This window comes from Heliangelus exortis, chromosome 29 (genome assembly GCF_036169615.1).
Source record: "Heliangelus exortis chromosome 29, bHelExo1.hap1, whole genome shotgun sequence".
Taxonomy (NCBI): Eukaryota; Metazoa; Chordata; class Aves; order Apodiformes; family Trochilidae; genus Heliangelus; species Heliangelus exortis.
Genome location: NC_092450.1, coordinates 2562735 through 2583793, shown reverse-complemented (window position 1 = coordinate 2583793; position 21059 = coordinate 2562735). Strand labels below are relative to the sequence as shown.

General features: G+C 45.1%; 1 protein-coding gene across 5 annotated transcripts in view; it reads left to right on the top strand.

Annotated features, from left to right (window-relative positions):
* MAP3K3 (mitogen-activated protein kinase kinase kinase 3) overlaps positions 1-21059 on the top strand; it is a 46802-nt gene that overhangs the window by 20872 nt on the left and 4871 nt on the right. For 3 of the 5 annotated variants that reach the window (XM_071728578.1, XM_071728575.1, XM_071728573.1), the window contains 10 exons: positions 2267-2387; positions 6018-6151; positions 6864-6937; positions 8388-8455; positions 8901-8993; positions 10764-10955; positions 13727-13875; positions 15658-15789; positions 16423-16552; positions 18152-18329. In XM_071728578.1, coding sequence (XP_071584679.1) covers positions 2267-2387; positions 6018-6151; positions 6864-6937; positions 8388-8455; positions 8901-8993; positions 10764-10955; positions 13727-13875; positions 15658-15789; positions 16423-16552; positions 18152-18329 — 1271 coding nt within the window. The remainder of the gene's footprint in view (positions 1-2266; positions 2388-6017; positions 6152-6863; positions 6938-8387; positions 8456-8900; positions 8994-10763; positions 10956-13726; positions 13876-15657; positions 15790-16422; positions 16553-18151; positions 18330-21059) is intronic. The other 2 variants (XM_071728576.1, XM_071728574.1) reach the window with 1 other exon arrangement.

Genomic DNA, 21059 nt, shown 5'->3' with positions numbered 1-21059 from the left:
TCAGCCTGCAAATCATAGAATCCTGGAACTGGCTGGGTTGGAAGGGACCTCAGAGCTCATCAAGTCCAACCCTTGATCCACTCCCACTGCAGTTCCCAGCCCATGGCACTGAGTGCCACATCCAGGCTCTTTTGAAATATCTCCAGGGATGGAGAATCCACCCCTTCCCTGGGCAGCCCATTCCAATGGCTGAGCACCCTCTCCAGAAAGAAATTCTTTCTAATGTCCAACCTAAACCTCCCCTGGCACAACTTGAGACCTCTTGTGCCCTCTTGTCTTGCTGAGAGTTGCCTGGGAAAAGAGCCCAACCCCCCCCTGGCTCCAACCTCCTTTCAGGGAGTTGGAGAGAGTGATGAGGTCTCCCCTGAGCCTCCTCTTCTCCAGCCTCAACACCCCCAGCTCCCTCAGCCTCTCCTCAGAGGATCTGTGCTGGATCCCTTCACCAGCCCAGTTGCCTCCTTTGGACCTGCTCCAGCACCTCAATCTCCTTCCTGAGCTGAGGGGCCCAGAACTGGACACAGGACTCAAGCTGTGGCCTCCCCAGGGCTGAGCACAGGGGAATGAGGCTGCCCAAACTTTCCATAAGCCATCTGTAGTAAACACTGAGTAAATCTGATCCCTACACCATCCCTACACCATGTGGTTGTCCTTTTATTACCTGTTTTTTCCTCTTTTGCTCAAAGCAGAAGCAACCAGCAAAGCCTTCAGTAAGTGCCACTCTTTCCCCCCTCTCCTCTGACTTCCTCTTCAGCTCTGAGCTGCCAGATTGAGAGCCCTACATGGGATAAAGCAAAAACCCACAAGTCTCAAGGAGGTTTCTTGGCTCCAAGGTCTCATCCCACTGAGTGGGAAGCATTATTTTTCCTGAAGTACAGGATGCAGATTTTGTTTTGGTTGTGCTCTTTTTCTGGGGATGGAAAGGGAATGCCCTGCCTTTGGCATAAATATCTATATAAACCAAAGTAACTTTCCAGCAGTAGCCATGTGACTAGTCCTGAGAAGCCTGTGTGTTGCTGTTTGTTTTCTCACACATCCTTTTGGGGCTCATTTGGGCTTTCTTTTATCCAGCAACTCATTTCTGTTGTCAGTCTTTTGACAAACTCATGGGAAGAACTGGAGAAGCTGAACACCCAGAATACTAAAACCAGGCTGGCCACATAAATGGTGTCACCTCTGCAACTTTTATTCATTATTATGTTTGTGGCTGATTTTATGTCATTTTAAGCAAGCTCCCTCCTTACTCTGTGCAAGGGCAGGTGCTTATTAAATGAGGGGCTAATTTTAATTTTTTTTTTTGATTGTGTAGCCAGTCATCTTCAACTCACTTGCAGAAGCCAGGGTTAATTTTCTTCTGGTTTTGTTCATCTCACCCAAATAAACACTTGACAAGCATTAGTTAAGTTCTGTAGAAAAGAAGGGACCATTATATCCTCTTGTAAAACAGCTCCTTTGGGACAACAAGATGAAAACTGAAAGCATCCACAAGTCTTGAGTATCTTTCACACCCAGGGGATCTCATTTCCATGGGGAAAGTTGGAAGTTTCCAGTGTTTCCTATTTTCAGGCTTCAGTTCAGCATCCTCAGCCCCCTGGTGTCCTGTTCAGTCCCATGTTCCCTGTGTCACCTGTGGAAAGGGCACTGCCTGGAGCTTTATTTCCAAGTGAGCACCCTCTGAAGTCACCTTGCAGTTTCTCCTGGCAGAGCTGTGTCTGACTGCTGCACAAGGAGGGCAATAATTCCCCTAAATTATGGCTCTGGGACTTGAGAGAAGGATGAAATAAAAGCCACCCAGGCAGCATTCATCTTGCCATCCCCAAACTTTTTGTGCTCTTCAACTCTTTTATCATTTCTTTTGACTTTTTAAAGCTTGTGGGGAGTCAGCTTGTTGTTTAACTCCTCCTGGAAGAGGGAAAAGTTGAGCATTTATCTCAGCTGGCCAGGATGGAACTGTGGGTTATTCCATACTGAGTGGGTGGTTGGGTTCACAGGCAGCTGAAACATTGGGACTCTCAACTCCTGCACAGGTTTGGGGCTGGAGGCTCTAACTGTTTGACTCTTGGTTTACACCATAATTCTAAAGCTTGCCCTTTTTTCTGCCTTTATTGTTTGTGTTCTGTGAAGTCAGGAAGATTTCAGGCTCTAGAGATGTTTTTCAGCTGCTCTCTTGCTACTAAACATGATATTTTTGTAACTGTGGCTAGACTGCTTGAGCTCCTCAGACTCATTTTGTTTTCTTTTTTTTTTTTTCTTTCATTTTACCCAACAGACCAGTTCTTCACCCCATTCTGGACTGCCTAAACAAGTCAGGATTAAAACCTCCCAATCTGTGGGGGATGTGAACACACCCTATCAGCAGCCAGAACCCAGAAGTAGGCATCTGTCTGTCAGTGAGTATTTTTTGCCACTTCTGCTTGTCTTGGTTTCATAGAAGGTATCTTTTGGGCACTGTTGCTTAGGGTATAGCATTTCTGAAAAGCCATGAGAAATTGGAAGGTTATTCTAGGACAAGGCAGTTCATTTTCAAAAGCTTTTTAACATGTTTACAACAGACTAGTTCAAAGTTCCTTATGAAGTTGTTGAACAGCTGAGGAGCTGCTAAAGGGGATGTCCTAGAGCCAGATTCCCTGAGGTTAGAAATTTGGAAAGCTTGAGTCCATTAAGTTTTTTATTTAGCTTGGCAATTTCAGTTCATGAAGCTGAAATGGGATTATTTTTTAATTATTTTAATTTATTTTTTTTTTGTATGCTGGGCTTTGGAATCTGTCCTTGCTCCTGTGTCAAGCATTTTAGTAGTAGCACAGGAATTCCCACTGCACATCCAGCCAGTGCCCTGGATACTGAATTCCCTAACTTTGCCTACTCATAATTACCAGATGAGCAGAGCACAAGGCTAATGCCAAAAATGATTGGTGCAGCTGCACAGAAGTCAATAAAATCAGAGTAATATGTATTTTTGCCTCATTTTTCTTGTGCTTCTGTTAGCCTGTTGAACTTCATGTTTAGTGCAAAGGTTCATGGAAGAATCCTGTAATTTTTATGACTTTTATCTCTGGTAGATCTGAATCTCATCTGATTATCATCTGGTAGATTTGTCTGAAATTCTCTCTGATTTTCCCAAATGCTGTGTTGTAACACCCTGTGCAGCACTGTTCAGATCTGTGGCTGAAGGATGCCCAGAGCTATTCATTTTTTATATGAAAAACTCAAACATCTGCAACTGCTTCAAAGACTTTTGCACCAAAAAAAGAAAAATAATAATAAAAATAAAAGAGCTTCTGGTTTAGAACCTGGCTCCTTGGTGTGAAACTCAGTGAGCAGGAAGGTGAACAATAAGGGAGTTCTGTGTTGGGAAGTTTAGAGCCTGGGATGGTGTTCTGTACAGATGATTTTTGCTTTACAAGTGAAAAAAGGTAAATTTTGCTGGAAACAGAAGCCAGAGGGTGGCTGTGCTGATACAGCAGCTGGTTTAGGGCTTGTCAGACCCCATGCCTCAGCTGGCAGGTGCTGCAAAACACCAGGGCAGGAGCTGGGAATGTCAGAGCTGCTTTGTTGCCAAGTTCTAAACCAGCCCCTTCTGTGGAAGAGGAGTGCTTTTGGTTTCCTTTGTTTAAATTGGAGGCATAATCATTACAGGATCTATATTATGATCTATTTTAGATCTATTTTAGATCTGTATTTCCTCTGCAATTTTAGCATCAAGTAATAAATCCAATTAAACTACAACAGCCTCTGTATTGGAGAGGTCCACAGTGTTCAAGAACAGGGGATTGGGAGAGCAAGCTCAGGACTAAACCAGGAATTCTCAATGCTAGACTTGCCTAACAAACAAAAAAACCCCAAAACTTGTCTAGAATTTGCTGCTCCCCTTTGGTACAATTTGCTTATGAAGTATGTGACTGAAACTGGGTCAAAAAGAGTTTTCCCACACTTTCTAGTTTAATATCCATAAAAAAAGCAGCATTCCCTTGTCCTAGGAAGAAGTCAGCAGGATCCATGCACGTCTGAACACCACGTTTTCTTTTTTCACAGAAAAATGCAATGCCAACACTTATTTTATTCAATATATTTATAGATCTTTCTCCTTTGTAGGCATCCTGAGCTATCCAGATGATGATGCCAAAGCTAACAAGCTGTGCTGCCTGTCTGCTGTGGGTTAACTGTGTAGTAAGAAGGGGCCTCTCTGTATTCCAGTTGTATTCCAGGGACTCTTTCCTCTTATCCCAGCTTCTGGATGCTTTCTGATTAGCCTCTCACTCATCAATCAAGAAAACATTGGTTTTTTTTCTGAAAATGTCAAAGTACCAGCCTGCTACATTATTAAGAGGTCCAGAAGAGTTCCAGTCCTGTCTGATAACAATTAGGCAATAATTCAGTCTTGAATCAGTTCCTTCTTCCTTCTCTTTTCCTCTCTTTGATTTGGCAGAGGAGGCTTTCAGGCAGAGAGGTTTCCCTTTTCATGCCCTGTCATGCAGTGCCAGTGTTGTGCTGTCACCAGTTCAGAGGTTTGGAAGCAAAAATCACTTTTATTTAAAAGGAAAAAAAAAAAAAAAATTATTAAAAAATTAAAAGTTGCTAAGCATTCTGGCACCACTTGTGTTTTTTCCACTCACTTCCTTTGATATACATTGATTTAGTGCTGACTTCCTTTTCCTGCCCAGTGCTGGTGGCTTTTCCACAATAGCAGCTGGACCCAAGCCAGCAGAATTTGGGCTCCCTTTGGCCAAGGGAAGGAGTGAAAGTTGCTCCTGTGTCTGGGGGGAGCCCCCCAGCAATGCTCTCTTGTTTATTTCCACACCAGTTGGCTCAGAATATCACGTGAGCCCCTTGGAAAATCAAGTGGTAGCTCTAAAAACTGCATTATTTTTTCACTTCCCCCCCCCCCCCATGGCTCTAAGCTGTGCCAGCATTGGGGTTTTTATTTCCTCTGAGAGGTGTGTGCACTGCTTTCCAGTTTGCTTCTGCTGATCTTTCCCTTATTGCAGTGACTTCTGCAGGAAATATTTTCCTTGGGAGAGGATTTTTTGCTGATCTGGACCCATCTTTTGCAGCACCTGAGTACACACAGTTAATTCAAGACAGCATCACAAAGAGCAGAGCCTGAGAGCTGATCCTGAGGCTCTGACTTCAGGGGTGACCTTGAGTAGATTGGCTGGACCCCAGCATTTCTTGGGGCTCCCCAGGGTGATTTGGTGGGAGCTGCAGGTGGACAGGTCACTGGAGAAAGGCAAAAGTCCTTTTTCTGAACTAATCATCATCTTTAAAATCTGCAAGGAAAAAACACATCCTAGAGGTGAAGTTTCTCTTGGGTAGCACTACAGAAACCCTTTTAGTGGCATTAACAGAGAAGCTGAATGTTTTTCTTACCTTTTGTCCCCTAAACATTGCTCTCAGTCCATATCCCTCTCTCACCTAATTAATAGAAATTGCAGGGTTGACCTCCATGTGGTTTTGCCCAAACTGCTACACATACAGTTTCATTTTTCACTCAGTAAAACAGAGATTTGGGGGTTATTTACAAAGGTAACAGTGCTCCCATGGGATATTGAAATTTCTTGGTGTCAGTACAATTAATTCAGCTGCTGATGACTGCAGGGAAGCTGCTGCTGCTCAGGACAGATGATCCTGGTTGAAGCAAACTTAAAATCAAGACAGATTGGTTGCTCTGACAAGTGTTTTGTTTAGTGGAGCTTAGCAGTGAAGTCCATACCCACCATCCAGGGATTCCTGCCTTTTCTGAAGTACTGGAATTATGCTGCAGAAGGTGAGCAGAAGAGAAATATTGATTGCTCTGTTAGGAATCTGTAATGCCTAAAATGTGCCTAAAATGCTCACTGAATTTTTTTGCTTTTTGACACGGGACCTCCAGGTTCCATTTCTGCCCAAAGGTTCCCTCCCAAGTTGATGTGATCATAAAGAGCTCCAGCTTTAGAGGTGAAGACTTGGATTCTGTGTCCACAGCTGTGCAGCCTCATTTCACTAGGCATAAACATCCCAAAAATGTCCTTCTTTTGGCCCAGGTTCCCAGAACACAGGCAGAAGTTCACCACCTCCTGGGTATGTTCCAGAGAGGCAGCAGCGCATTGCTCGCCAGGGTTCCTACACCAGCATAAACAGTGAAGGAGAATTCATCCCAGAAACCAATGAACAGTGTGTAAGTATGAGCATTAGGCTGGAAAAAAAAAAGGATAATCCCAGCTCTTACAGGGAACTCACTGCTGCTCTCTGAGACCTCTTTTTCCCTCTAGGGTATTCACTGACTGGAGTTGCATCAGCCACCAGCACTGCTGTGTTCATTTAAACTCTGCTTCAAAGTTGCTTGTAGTTGTGCAAGCTGAAAGTCTTGGTTGGGCTGCCAGAAGCAGTTCTCATGCATGTTGGGGGTTGTCTTTCCACCTCTGAATGAGCAGTTTTTGGGGTGAAGTGCACATGGGTGCTCAGGTTTCCTATTGCCAGGTTGCTGTCACCCTCCTGTGTTTGAACCTGCACTCTCCAGTCAAAAAAAAGTAGGAAATAAGGGCAGAGGGCAACTTGCAGGTGGAGGCAGCAGTGCTCTGCCACCAGCAAAGACTCTGTTCCTGATCCCAAGTCAGTTGGGACCAAAACACAGCACAAGGCTGACCTAAACTTTCATTTTTCCCAGCTGAGTCCTTGGACACCTGAAGTAATGTCTCTGATTTGATACATCAAATGATTTCTGGGGGAGAGAAAGGAAAAATGTTTATTTAGAGTAGCTTTAGACTCCCCTCTTCATCTGGAAATCCTTCAGGGAAGCAGTAGTGGACTCTGATCCTCTTGCACAGTCTCTTTTTTAGACATTAAGCTCAACTGATGTTGCCATGGGATTTTTTTTTTTTGTGTTGCAGATGCTGGACCCCTTAAGCAGTGCTGAAAACTCAGTGTCAGGAAGCTGCCAGTCCTTGGACAGGTCAGCAGACAGGTACAAATGTACAAGCTGGTAGGAATTTGGGTGCTGACATCAAAATGCCACTTGTACTTCTTTCCATCTCAGAAATTTTCTTAGAGAGAAAGGGGAACTTGTATCCTACCAATATCCCAGGACTCTTAGAAAGAATTAACTATGTCTTAAGGCTGGTTTAGTTGCTGGCAAAACCATACAGCCCCAAAATGGTGCTTCAGTACCTCTGGAAAGCTACAGAGCTCTAAAGCAAGCTGGAGCCTGGACTCCAAGAACATCTGACTGCAGGGTATTAAAATCTCTTTTAGACAAGGCTCTGCTTGTTCATTTAAGATCCCAAAAAGCCAACTATTCTAAGGTGAGGGAAATGTATCATTCCATTAGATTCACAAGACCCTGCAAGATATAATTCCACAGGTAAATAAAGTGGCTCTTCCTTTGATGAAGAGTTTGGTGCTCTAGATCTTGTTCTTCCTTTGCTTTGCTGTTGGTGTTGCTTGAGCTGGGCAGCCATGGCTTCTATCAACTTGAACAGCAACTGTGGCTTCCCAGCTCCTGGAATATTGGGCTTCAGCATGTTTTAAAGATTCCTTCATGCTGATTCTTCTAGGCAGTGTATGCTTTCATGTCAAGCACTTGAGGTTTGGTTTTGTAGCCATTCACTTCAGTTTATGGAGTTAGAAGGAAGCCCTTAAATCTGTCTGTATTCATGAATTAATTTATTTGGGGGTGAGGATATTGCTCATTTGTTGCCTGTGCTTCTCTCCCCTTTTCTCTGTCCTAAGTGGAGGATGTAAAAAAAAAAAAAAAGCCTTCCTGATTTTTTTCTTGTAGGAGAGGGCATCATCTGTGCCTTGTGTAGCAGGAAAGGAATCTCTTTTTGGGGAAGTTGTATCAGGCTCAGTACATTTACACTGGTTAACACACACATATAAAAAAAAAAAAAGTGAAAATAACAAGGTTTTGGCACAGGTGGAGTTTTTTTAAACATGTTAAAGGCCTTCTGCCAGACAAGGGGCCATATTTAGGCTTGCCTGAGGAGTCCTGCATGCTGGGGAGAAACTCAAGGGTTCAGTTTTGCAAGCAGTGGTTGTATTTATCCTCATCTGCTGCTCATGGGGAGGAAGGTGCATGGAGAGGATAACTTCCCCATTCTCTACTGCTGCAAGTGGTCCCCTCTTCTGCTCTTCCTCTTGGATTTTAGCCTTCCACAAGGTCTCAAACCAGAGGTTGGATTCCTGCTGAATAAATGGCACAAACTGAAGAGAAGGGATGATTGACCCTGTTGGGAAATATTTTGGTTAGCTTGGGGCTTCGCCTGACTTCAGCTTTGCAGATGTGGCTGGAAGTGATTGCAGGGAAATGGATTTGAAAGTCACCATTTAAAGTGTGTAAAGGCTTGTGTTTAAAGTCCTTGTAGGTTTTTCTCAAGCAGACAGCAAAACTTATTCTTGCCTTCTCTCTTCAATAGTCCTTCTTTTCGGAAGTCACGGATGTCAAGGGCACAAAGCTTTCCTGATAATAGACAGGAATTCTCAGGTATGTCAGTATCCAGTATAAAAATGATTTGATCCAGACATTTTCTCCTCTTTGCTGGCTACCCTGATTCTAGCTGGGATTGTATAAACAGAAGAACTGGGGACATGTTGCTAGAAAAAGCTGTGAAGTCATTTATTCCTCACACCTTCCTTAAAAAACCTCCTGTTCCAGGAAAACTCTGTCATGAGAACACGTAGGCTTTGGGAAGACACCTTCCTGAAAAAAACCTCCTGTTACAGGAAAATTCTGTCATGAGAACACGTAGACTTTGGGAAGACACCTTCCTAAAAACTAACTCCTGTTACAGGAAAATTCTGTCATGAGAACACGTAGGCTTTGGGAAGACACCTTCCTGAAAAAAACCTCCTATTACAGGAAAATTCTGTCATGGGAACAGGTAGACTTTGGGAAGGAGCCTGACTTTTCTCTTTCCATCTCCTTCCAGACCGTGAGAATCAGATTTATGACAAAGCAGGGAAAGGTGGCACCTACCCTCGGCGTTACAACGTCTCCATGCAGCACAAAGACTACAACGATGGTGAGTTTCATCTCACACCTTGGATTCCAGCCTTGAGGAAGCTGGAATGGTAACCTCCAGGAGAGGAGGAAGAGTCTGGAAGTGGCCTTGGAGTTAGTGCCAGTGGTGACCTCCAGGAGAGGAGGAAGAGTCTGGAAGTGGCCTTGGAGTTAGTGCCAGTGGTGACCTCCAAGAGAGGAGGAAGAGTCTGGAAGTGTCCTTGGAGTTAGTGCCAGTGGTGACCTCCAGGAGAGGAAGAGTCTGGAAGTGGCCTTGGGGTTAGTGCCAGTGGTGACCTCCAAGAGAGGAAGAGTCTGGAAGTGTCCTTGGAGTTAGTGCCAGTGGTGACCTCCAGGAGAGGAGGAAGAGTCTGGAAGTGTCCTTGGGGTTAGTGCCAGTGGTGACCTCCAGGAGAGGAGGAAGAGTCTGGAAGTGTCCTTGGGGTTAGTGCCAGTGGTGACCTCCAGGAGAGGAGGAAGAGTCTGGAAGTGTCCTTGGGGTTAGTGCCAGTGGTGACCTCCAGGAGAGGAGGAAGAGTCTGGAAGTGGCCTTGGGGTTAGTTCTGGAGTTAATGCAGGATTCCACGTTGACAGAGCAAGCCAGGGTGGCTGTTTGGAATTGTTGGTTGAACTCCTCCTTTCTGGGGATATCCAGGCTGATCCAGGCTGCTGGGGTTGAGCAGTGGATGTGTTTGTCAGCCTTCATCAAATACAGAGGGCTCCTCCCTCAGGGTTTTATTATGCTTTCCTAATTCACAGCACAAACTTAACTTCTGGGTTTTTACAACACACCAGTGATTTAAAGAATAAAGTCTCTCTTGTTGGATGGCTTTATGGAAATCCATTTCTCAAGGTTTCCTAAGAGGTTCAAGTTGTCACAGTCTTTTGTTTATGGTGTTTGTTTGCATGTCCAGGCACACTCAGAAAGCCATTCTGGCTGTGCACTTAACAAGCCCTGGAGCTCATGTGAACCAGATTTTTGCCTTGCAGGGCAAGTTTCAATCTTGCATTACTGCACTGAGGCCATTACAAAGTGTTTTCTCCCACTGCTTTGGGAGTCATCCAAAGCTTTACTGAACTCAAGCAGCATCAACCCTAAACTGTTCCATTTTTACACCTTGCCTGTTTGGGCAGTAGATTTTTCTCCACCAGGATCCCAGAATCATTTGGGTTGGAAAGGAGCTCTGAGAGCATCAAATCCAACCCTTAATCCACTCTCCCCCCGTGGTGCCCATGGCACTCAGTGCCACATCCAGTCCCTTCTTAAAAACCTCCAGGGATGGAGAATCCACCCCCTCCCTGGGCAGCCCATTCCAATGTCTGATCACCCTCTCTGGAAGGAATTTTTTCCTAATATCCAACCTAAATGTCCCCTGGCAGAGCTTTAGCCCATGGCCTCTTGTTTTGGGAGAAGATCCCAACCCCCCCTGGCTCCAACCTCCTTTGAGGGAGTTGGAGAGAGTGATGAGGTCTCCCCTGAGCCTCCTCTTCTCCAGCCTCAACACCCCCAGCTCCCTCAGCCCTTCCTCACAGGATTTGTCCTGGAATCCCTTCCCAGCCTCCTTGCTCTTCTCTGGACCTGCTCCAGCACCTCAAAATCTCCTTCCTGAACTGAGGAGCCCAAAACTGGACAGAGTCCTCAAGGTTCTGTACTCAAGGAAGGACCAATCCAGGCTTTTCCCTCTCTCTTCATTCCTCAGTCTCCAGCCCGTTTCCCTCACGCTCGGCCGCGCGGGAATTTTAATTTCTTTCAAAGTTTTCCTGTCATTTTTTTTTGGTTTTTTTTCTCCAGGCCGGAGGACGTTTCCCCGGATCCGACGTCACCAAGGGAATCTTTTCACTTTAGTCCCTTCCAGTCGTTCCTTAAGCACCAATGGAGAGAACCTGGGCCTGGCCCTGCAGTACCTGGATCCCCGGGGACGCCTGCGGAGCGCGGACAGCGAGAACGCCCTGGGTGTGCAGGAGAGGAACATTCCCACCAAATGTAAGGAAGCATTCATAGAATCCTAGAATCCTAGAACTGGCTGGGTTGGAAGGGACCTCAGAGCTCATCAAGTCCAACCCTTGATCCACTCCCACTGCAGTTCCCAGCCCATGGCACTGAGTGCCACATCCAGGCTCTTCTGAAATATCTCCAGGGATGGAGAATCCACCCCTTCCCTGGGCAGCCCATTCCAATGGCTGAGCACCCTCTCCAGAAAGAAATCCTTTCTAATGTCCAACCTAAACCTCCCCTGGCACAACTTGAGACCTCTTGTGCCCTCTTGTCTTGCTGAGAGTTGCCTGGGAAAAGAGCCCAACCCCCCCTGGCTCCAACCTCCTTTCAGGGAGTTGTAGAGGGTGATGAGGTCTCCCCTGAGCCTCCTCTTCTCCAGCCTCAACACCCCCAGCTCCCTCAGCCTCTCCTCATAGGATCTGTGCTGGATCCCTTCCCAGCCTCCTTGCTCTTCTCTGGACCTGCTCCAGCACCTCAAGCTCCTTCCTGAGCTGAGGGGCCCAGAACTGGACACAGGACTCAAGCTGTGGCCTCCCCAGGGCTGAGCACAGGGGCAGAATCACTTCCTTGGACCTGATGAAAACTGGGGAAAGGCCTTCTGGGGCTTAAAAGGGCAAGAAAAAACTTAGAGATGAACTCCAGAGCCAAGACATTGCCATAGCTTGAGGATAACAAGGCGTTCAAACCCATGGAATTCCGTGGCTGTGTGTTGAGACTGCTCTGTCTCACCTGTAGGAAAGGTTCTAAGGACAGGAAGGTGGCCTTTCCTTAGGATTATTCCTGCAGGGAAAGCTGGAGAGGAACTTTTGGCAAGGGTATGTCGTGCTACATGCCAAGGGGGAATGGTTTTAAGCTGAAAAGGGAGATAGGAGGAAGAAATTCTGCACTCTGAGGGTGGTGAGTCCCTGGCTCAGGTTGCCCAAAGAAGTTGTGGCTGTCCCATCCCTGGCAGAGCTCAAGGCCAGGCTGGATGAGGCTTGGAGCAACCTGGAAGTGTCCCTGCCTATCCAGGACTGTTAGAACTAGATAATTCTTCCAGTACAAACCATTTGATGATTCTGTGATCTATCAGAAATTCAGCAAAGTAAAAAAAAAAATTGAAGTTTGATTGGATCTTAAGGTTCTTAAGAGTCAAACAGCTGTGTTTAGTTTCTTGATACATTAACATTTGCAGTCAGACATGTGGACTGCAGTTATTTTACTGGTTAAGGGCTGTATTTATGTCAGTCACTCCTTTATAGAAAGATTTATCTCTGTATTAATAGCATTCCTGAGTTGTTTTTTGGGGGAACTTTATAACATATAAAAAAAGAAATGGCACATAAATCATTACTGATGAACTTGAGATATCCCACACATTAATTTAAGGATCAAAATGAAGACCTGAGTGCAGCAAAGGAAGCAAGACACTCAAACACCTACTGGCAGTAAATCTGATTAAATTAAACATGGCAAAGCTTCTCTCCCAGCTCTTCTGTATTTTCACACTGTCCAGATGGCTGCTTCTTGCCTTTGTTTTTAGAGTTTTGTTAGATCCAACCTAATTGGATGCATTGCACTGCATGAGCCTGGCAGTGTAGTTTTCCAAGTTAGAGCTCAAACACTGGAATATATTTTGGTACTGAGTGTGGTCTGGAAAGCTGGGCTCAGGTGTTAATCTTTGGGTCAGGGGACTGCTACTTGTGAAATGCACTTGCCAAGCCAGTTCTCATGTGTATTTTAATTAGAGGTTGATTAATCAGCAGGTAGAAATGATGCCCACACTGTGCTCACATTATGGCCCCTCCCTTATCCCTGTCTAGGAGGGAGTTACAACTTCTAATTTTTGTTGGGATAGGCTTCCTGCAGGAGAATGAACCCCAAACTAATCAAGGATTAACAGAGGACTTGGAAATAATGTCCTGCAAGTTGTTCCAGAAGGTTTAGAGTCATTTCCAGCTGGGTGGGATTGATTTAGCAAGGCTGATAGAGCTCTTCTTCATCTGATGCATGGAGTAACTACAGATTAGTCACAGAATCTTTTAGGATGGGAAGGACCTTTAAGATCATCAGGTCCAACAATAAACCTAAAAGTGCCAATTCCACCACTAAACCATGTCCCTAAGTGCCATCTCAGTGTGGTTCAAATAGGGAACCAGGGGTAAAACAAAGCAGTGTCCAAAAATCTGAATATTAGGACCTTCTAAGCAGAAAGGTGCATTTTGACCAAAGAGGAAAAAAAATTCCTTCATACAAAGTGCTTTAACCACTTTTAAAACAAAGAAGCTTCTCTGTCCACAAAGCTTTTCCTTTTGCTTCAGTTTTCTTTTTGCCATCTTGCTTTTCTAACTAAAACTGGAAAGTGATGCACATAAGCTGAAAATTCACACCACTCACAGGGCCAACACCTTTCTTTTTGAGAGGGATATTCAAGGGTTGGAAGAAGCTCTTTAATTGCTGCCCCATCTCTTGAGATGGTGATGTTGTAGAATCCACTCTACTGGATAGAAATTTCATCAGCCTCATAGAATAATTTGCCAGGAGTAAATCTTTGCAAAATATTTTGCTATTTCATTATAATGGAAATTATAGCAGGTCCTGAAGGGTTGGATTCTCTTCTGTCTCCCTTACCCCAGGAGAGTGCCTCATTTTTCTTCAACTCCAAATGCCTCTTTCAATCCTAGTGTGATGGGTCTTTGAAAAGATCACAGTTCCCTTGAAATAAATGTAATAAGAAGATAAATCATTAATATTTTGGGTTTTTTTGGTTTTTTTTTTAGCTCCAAGTGCTCCCATCAACTGGCGACGAGGAAAGCTGCTGGGCCAGGGTGCCTTTGGTCGGGTGTATTTGTGCTATGATGTGGACACAGGCAGAGAGCTTGCAGCAAAGCAGGTCCAGTTTGACCCAGAGAGTCCTGAAACCAGCAAGGTAATTCTCATTGCAGCTTCAAAAATTCATTCTGCAGGTTTGAGATGCTGTGAAGTGCCTGGATCTGTCCTCAAAAGCTGGCATCATAGTGAGTTTGTACTAAGGTTTCAAGTCATGTGGAGAGGAGGAGGAGGAGTTATTTAAAAACTACTTTTCCATATTATTAATTGCAGCCTGAAATGAAAATCCTTTTTCTGGCTTCATTTTTGGCTCTCCCTTCTCAGCTTTCTGCTTAGTTGCCAAGTTACTTGAGGTACTTAAACTGCCCTGTGTTCCTGGTTAGACATGGATGTGAATGAAACTAAATCCAGAAAGAGTAGGATTTTTTTAATTTTTTTTTTTTTTTTTTTTTTAACAAAAAAGCTGCACTGGGAAAAACCTAATATCTGGGCTTACATTGTAGTCCCTGTATCATGTGTATTAAATACTGGTTGTGAATTTTCCCTCTCCTCAAACTAAGCTGGTGTGGCAATTAATCAAGAACAGTGGTGTGACAACAAATCAGAAACAGTGGAGAGATGGAAAGGGACACCTTGGAATTATAGGATAGCACCTGACTCCCTGCACAGTGGCTGCAGCTGGAATGCCTGGTAGGTTTTTTTGTACCAGCTTCCCAATACTGAACAAATTCCCTCAGAGCTGGAATAACTGATCTGTGAAGATTTAATTATTCTGCTTTTATTTTGAATATTGGTGCCAAGGTAGAACTTGCTAAGGTCTAAGTTCTACCACATCCCTGTTGGAAATCAGACACTAACTCTGTCTGAGCCAGGGAAGAAGAGGCTGGAGAGTATTTTCAAGGCACTAAAACTCCAAACTTTTGCCCAATTAGGCAACTTCTGGTTCCACACCCCTCTGCAGCAGCCAGGTCCATGCTCTTGAAGAGCTGTAGCCCTTTCCAAAGCAGGAGAATTGAATCTGGCACCTTCCAGTGGCATCAGTGAGGAAAGTGGGACTAATTTGGGGGAAATCTTTGCTCTTTTTCCTGTAAATCCTCATGTTCCATTACCTTTGATGTTCATCCTCTTCATTCCCTGGAGTCAGCAAGAAGCTGATACTTCTCCTGGGCAACAAACATCTCTGATTCAGTCTGAAACTGTTGGATAGCTTTTTTTTTTCCTTTCTGCTATGATTCCCTGTAGTCTGTGGCAGGAATAAAGCAGAGAATCAGTTTCATCTGCAGCTTGCTTGAAGCAAGAAAGAGAGGAATCCATTCCTGAGGGTGATTCAAGTCAAAATCAGTGGTGTGAAACAGAACAGGACAGGGTGACTGAAGAAGTTAGGAACTCTTAGCACCTGTAGCCTTGCTTTCTAATGGGTTGATGTTCCTACAAAAAGATTCCTGGCAATTCTGGAACTGTATTCAGAGCTTTTTTCATCATTGACATCAACACTCACTGCTGAGAAGTGAGGTTTCTGTGTTGTGCAGGAAGAATGCTTTCAACCAACATGGCTAAAGCCATTCAGAATCAAGACATAAATAAATAAATTTTTAGAAATAAAGCTTCTGCTCCTAAATCTATATATGATAAAGCCTGAATTATATGATAAATATGAAAGGGTTATATGATAAAGCTGAAATATGATAAAGCTGCTGCACCAGTACCTCCAAAGATGAATGTGAAGCATTTGTTCATATTTGCCTTTCCCAAGAGGTAGGTGAGGCAGTGCCATGGATTAGAACTTGAGTGCAGTAGTGGCCTTATCCTTCCAGGGACAGATTTATTAGGATGGAATATTTCCTGGGGTCAGAACCTTGGTTTTCTCCTTCAACCTCCATAGGAAGTGAGTGCCCTGGAGTGTGAAATTCAGCTGCTGAAGAATCTCCAGCACGAACGCATCGTGCAGTATTATGGCTGCTTACGGGACCGAGCAGAGAAGACCTTGACCATCTTCATGGAGTACATGCCAGGGGTAAGAGCTGAGCCAGGCAGCACATTTGCAGACCATCAAGTCAGGTGGAAGGCTTTATTAGTTGTTTTATTAGTTGCTGTGATGATTACCCCATCTCTGTAACCCACCTTGTGACCTCTCGGGTATGGCTCTTCCTCCTTCTCCTTTATAATGCCAACACTTTATTTATACCCAAACTTGTGCTTGAAATAGGTTCTCTTCATTAGTGACTAACACCAGCTCTGTCCCTCAGTCTAAATTGGTTCTAATAAAGTACTTCAGAGGACTTGGGCCAACTTGTAAATTGGCAGAGTGATCTAGTACAGCAAATTAGACTAAAACTGACCCTGCAAAAAGGGAGACTTTCGACCCAGAGCAGTTTGCTGAACTATTTTATTGCTTGTCCTCACAAAGAGTTGTACCAGCACAGCAGACAGAACCTCCTGAAGCTATTTTTGCCATGTCCTTTTTTCTTAGAAGGGGCTTCCCAGGGCAAGATGCTCTGAGAGCCTCACAAAAGCCCTTTAGAAGAGGTCAGAATCCATCAGTCTGCTGGCTCTAACAAAGCCACAGCTTGTGGAGATGGAGTGGGGACTTTCAGATGGGTGGTTTGTCATTTCTTTGCCAACCCTGTCTTGTTTGCTTTTGGTGCAGGGGTCAGTGAAAGACCAGCTGAAGGCTTATGGTGCCCTCACAGAAAATGTAACCAGGAAATACACTCGCCAGATCCTCGAGGGAGTCTCCTACCTTCACAGCAACATGATTGTGCACAGGGACATAAAGGGTGAGATCTGCTGGTTCATGTGCATGCCACGTGCTCAAGGAACTCTGCCAAAAGAGGCCAAGTGTTAAAGAGATCAGTAGCCTGGCTGGAGCTTCTGAAGGTTGCTTTACTCAGTTATCCCTCAGCTGGGGTCTTGTATCCATGGGCAGGGTGTAGGGAAGGTTGTGTTCTGGGCTGGGTAATAAGGGAACTTGGGATGTTCTCTCTCCAGGAGCTGAGAGCAGTTGGTTATAGGAAGGAAGACTGGAAGCCTCCAGTTCTTAGGAACACTCCTCTCTAACTCCTCACCTTCCTCTCACACCCCAGCAAGATGGGGCTGAGTTGACACCTGACCTGACTTCCACTGCTCCTATAAGGCACTTTTTTTTCCCAGTGGTTTTTTGTCTTAATTTCCTTTTTCTTTGGCCAAAGTTCCATTTTTAGCTGGTAGGCATACTGTTTGCCTGCTCCTGACAGTCTTGCTTACCTCAAAGCTCTGAATGCCCTGCAGCTTGTGAATGTCCTCTATGTAGGAAACCTCTAAAATCTTCCACGTGGAGCCTCTGTGATGAGTCCTTCATTTTCCTCTCCCAATATAACCCTGTGGAGCCAGCCACTCTCCTTAAGAGTCAAAAGATGTGGCAGACACCACACAAAGTTTTTTGGGCTCTAGAGAGAGCAGGAGGGTTGCTCACTGCAGGAAAAACATCCTCTTCTTCCTGCCTATAAATCTTCATGGCATCCCCTCCAGGATGGCAAAGGAAAGGGAGCTGCTGATTCTTGAATAGCACCTTGTGTAGTGCTGATGTGATGCTCTTCATCACATTTTTTCTTACCTGGTGGGTTATTCACTACTTTGCACCCATCTTCTAAGCCAAACTCCTAACTCCAGGATCCTGGCTGGCCAGACTTGTTATTCTGAATTTAGCTCTTCCAGTGGGATGAAGCACAAGGCAGAAGTAGTTCACATACTAGATAATGGCCACACAGGGGTTCTTGATCTTATTGCAGCTTTGGAGGAAAAACTGTTTTTTTGGGTAAGCCTCACTTTGTGTCCACATCAAGCTCTTAAGTTTGCTTTTTTTCCCTGGTGCTTCACGTTCAGGACCTCTGCCCAAGTAAAGTGGGGATGGACTTGTTTATTGTAGGAGTTCAAAGGGATTTAATTAGCTACATCTGTTACACAGCTGACCAGAAAGCAATGCTTGTTCTCCCCAAAGCAGCATCCCAATAAAATCCTGCTCCACACAGCTCTGTACTATCTTAGCCCTTGGCCTGGGGGCCCTGCAGAGCTGTTTACAGGCAATGTAACAATGATGGTGCTGACTCAGCTCTCATTTCCCTTCCCCCTTCACTTCCTTGTGTTTTTCCCCTGAAGTTTTTCCCATTTGCAGCCATTAGCACTTGGCTTCTCTACAGCCTGAAATAAAGAAATGATGTTTAACAGGTCACCTGAGGCTTAGGGGGGAAAAAAAAACCCATACCAAGAGCAGGGGTATTTCTGGTTTGGATACATCACCTCTGTACAAGTCCCAAGAGCTGGATTGCATGAAAACAGCTGCCTCGATTCTTTTTTTGTTGTTGTTTTTTTTTCATTTTTTTGTTTGTTTGTTTATTTAGGAGCCAATATTCTCCGTGACTCTGCTGGGAATGTGAAGCTTGGGGACTTTGGGGCCAGCAAAAGGCTGCAGACAATCTGTATGTCTGGAACAGGCATCCGTTCTGTCACTGGCACACCATACTGGATGAGCCCAGAGGTGATCAGTGGAGAAGGCTATGGCAGGAAAGCAGACGTATGGTGAGACTTCAAACTTTCCCTCCCAGAGCTCAATTTCCAGGTTTTCTGGAGCAAGATAAGACAGGCAGCCAGCCTGTCATCCAGAAAGCAGGTTTGGTCTGGAGCAGATGTTTTCAGGCAAACTGGAGGAGTTGATTTCAACTCAAGACATGAGCTGCTTGGCAAAAACTCAAAACTCAAGCTGCTCATTTAGGTTTTCAGGAGCAATTTCCATTCAGACTGAGAGCTTATTTTCTGTTTTCCCACTGGTGCAAGGTTTCCATCTTTTTTTTTTTTTTTTTCTATCCCTTGTAAGAGAGGCTGAAGGGTGTTTAGGGAGGGTCCATTCATTTGGTTATTAAAGGAGAAATATGCTTGTAACACACTGAAAATGAAAGGAAGAGAACTGAAGCTTCAAAGGAAAGATGCCCAAACCTGGAATAACACAAAAGATACAGGTCAGATCAGAGGTGATTTGAAGTTTGCATGAATGGAAACTGGAGCTGTGCTATTATTGGCATAGCCACAAAAAAAAAAAAAAACCCTCTTGAAATAGCAAAATGGTCCTGTATCAAAATATTCATTTTGGAGGCCTTAAAAAGGTCTGAGCTGAGGCAAATGACAGCAAAGAGCAGAACAACCTTGGATGGGAAGGGTTAAGTTCTGCAGACTGGCCCAGTTGGGCTGCTTGGGGAGAGATGGTGAGCACGTGCCCTTCCCCCTGGGTTGCTGCAGTTGTGGATTTCCTCTTGGTGCTGACCCAGGTCCATTCCCATCAAAGAGAGGCTGCTGCTGGCTGAGCTCCAGTTCCTACAATCCTGATCATTATTTAGAGGGGGGGGTCAGAATTTTCCAGTGCAGAGTTAGTCCCAGGGTGGGTGCTTGTGGCCAGAGAGGCTCAAAGACGTAACAAATCTATCCACCTGGCTTCCTGCCACTGCTGCAGGCCCCTTTCCAATTTTCTTTTTCCTAAATAGCAGAATATGTGAGCTATTTGTTATTGCTGGAGTGACTTGACATGAAAAACATTCCTGCTGTTTGCTGAATCTCCTCAAGAAACCGGATCTGCTTCAACAGTATAAATCAGTCTAAACAATAACAAATCCCTGCTTGCTCTTGAGCAAACCCCCAGCACTTGAGCACACATGGTTTGCATTTTCTGTACTCTCTTCTAGTGAGTCTTAAATGGCTGGAAACCAGTGTAAAATTTTCACATTGGATTTTAAACCTTGTCAAGAACTCCTTTCTTGCATATTCACAGGATTTAATTCCTTTCCTTCCTTGTCTTGGCAACTGACTCAAGTCTGCCCCTGTGAATGTCTTCTCTTTGCTTTTCACTTCAAAAGGTTGAGTTGAAAGGTAGAAGAAGCAGTTTTGCCTTTTGAATGGAACAATGTCATCAAAACCCAAACCTGGCTGTTAGAATTTCAACTGCTTTTGCTTCATCTGTGGCCTGGAGGAAGCAATTAATCCTCTTTGAACCAGAACCAATCTCTGCAGCACCCCAGCTTCCCTCTGGAAGTATTGGTGTCACTCTTGCTTCAGGAAAGGTGGCTCAGCCATGGCCATCCCCACAACCACCTTTTTGCCCTGCAGAGCCCCAGGGATTTACCAAGACTTTTGCCTTCCCAGAATGATGCATCTGGGTGCAGCTGGACCACAGGAGGTTCCATGTAAACATAAAAAAAAAGGTTTTTCAGTGTGAGGGTGACAGAGCCCTGGCCCAGGCTGCCCAGAGAGGTTGTGGAGTCTCCTCTGGGGACATTCAGAACCTACCTGGACATGTTCCTGTCACTGGGTGACACTGCTCTGGGTTGGACTCATCAATGTTTTCTTAGGGTCCCTTCCAACCCCCAACACTCTCTGATTTCTGGAATCTGCCCTGCTGGTGTTTTAACTTGCTGGCTCCTCAGTTTGGAGCTGTTACAGCTTTAATTAGCTTTTAATTGTCCATGATGCTTGGTTTCTGGTGGAGATATTAAGGGGTTTCTCTCCCATGGGAGGCTGTGCACTCAAAAGGGATTTTGCCAAAATGGCTTTGGTGAGGTCACCACCTCTGAGTGACTGGTTAAAAAATGTGGTTTTTACCTTGCAACTCAGCCAAGTGCCTTGGAGAGATAACAGGAGCAGCAGCAGAAATACCACTGAGGTCAAGCATCACCTTCAGGCTCATCTGGTGTGCACCTCTTGGCCCCTGCTGGGAATTCAAAGGTTTCCTGAGAGCAGGATTTGACCAAAGGAGAGCTGGGCAGGTGGCACTGCACAGGTCATGGTGAAAACCAATTTTCCTGCCTCAGCACTTCAGTGCCAGCAGCAAAAGCAGCAAGGTTTGCTTCAAACCTGCCTTCAAACCTGTGCACACTGAGGGTTTGCTGTGCATGAAGCCATTTTCTCTTCAGAGCAGAGCTGTACCTTGATGTTGGGAATTTTCAGGGTTGGAAGGGACCCTTTCCAAGCCATGGGCAGGGCCATTTCCCACAGATCAGGTTGCTCAGAGCCCCATCCAGCCTGACCTTCAAAACTTCCAGGGATGGATGGGGCTTCCACCACCTCTCTGGGCAACCTGTGCCAGGGTCTCACCACCCTCCTGGTGAAGAACTTCCTAATATCCAACCTAAATCTCCCCTCCTTTAGTTTTTATCCATTCCCCCATATCCTATCCCTCCCTGACATCCTCACAGGTCCATCACCAGCATCCTTGTAGCCCCCTTCAGCTGGTTCTCTCTGCCTCTTGTTTTGTGTCAGTCGATT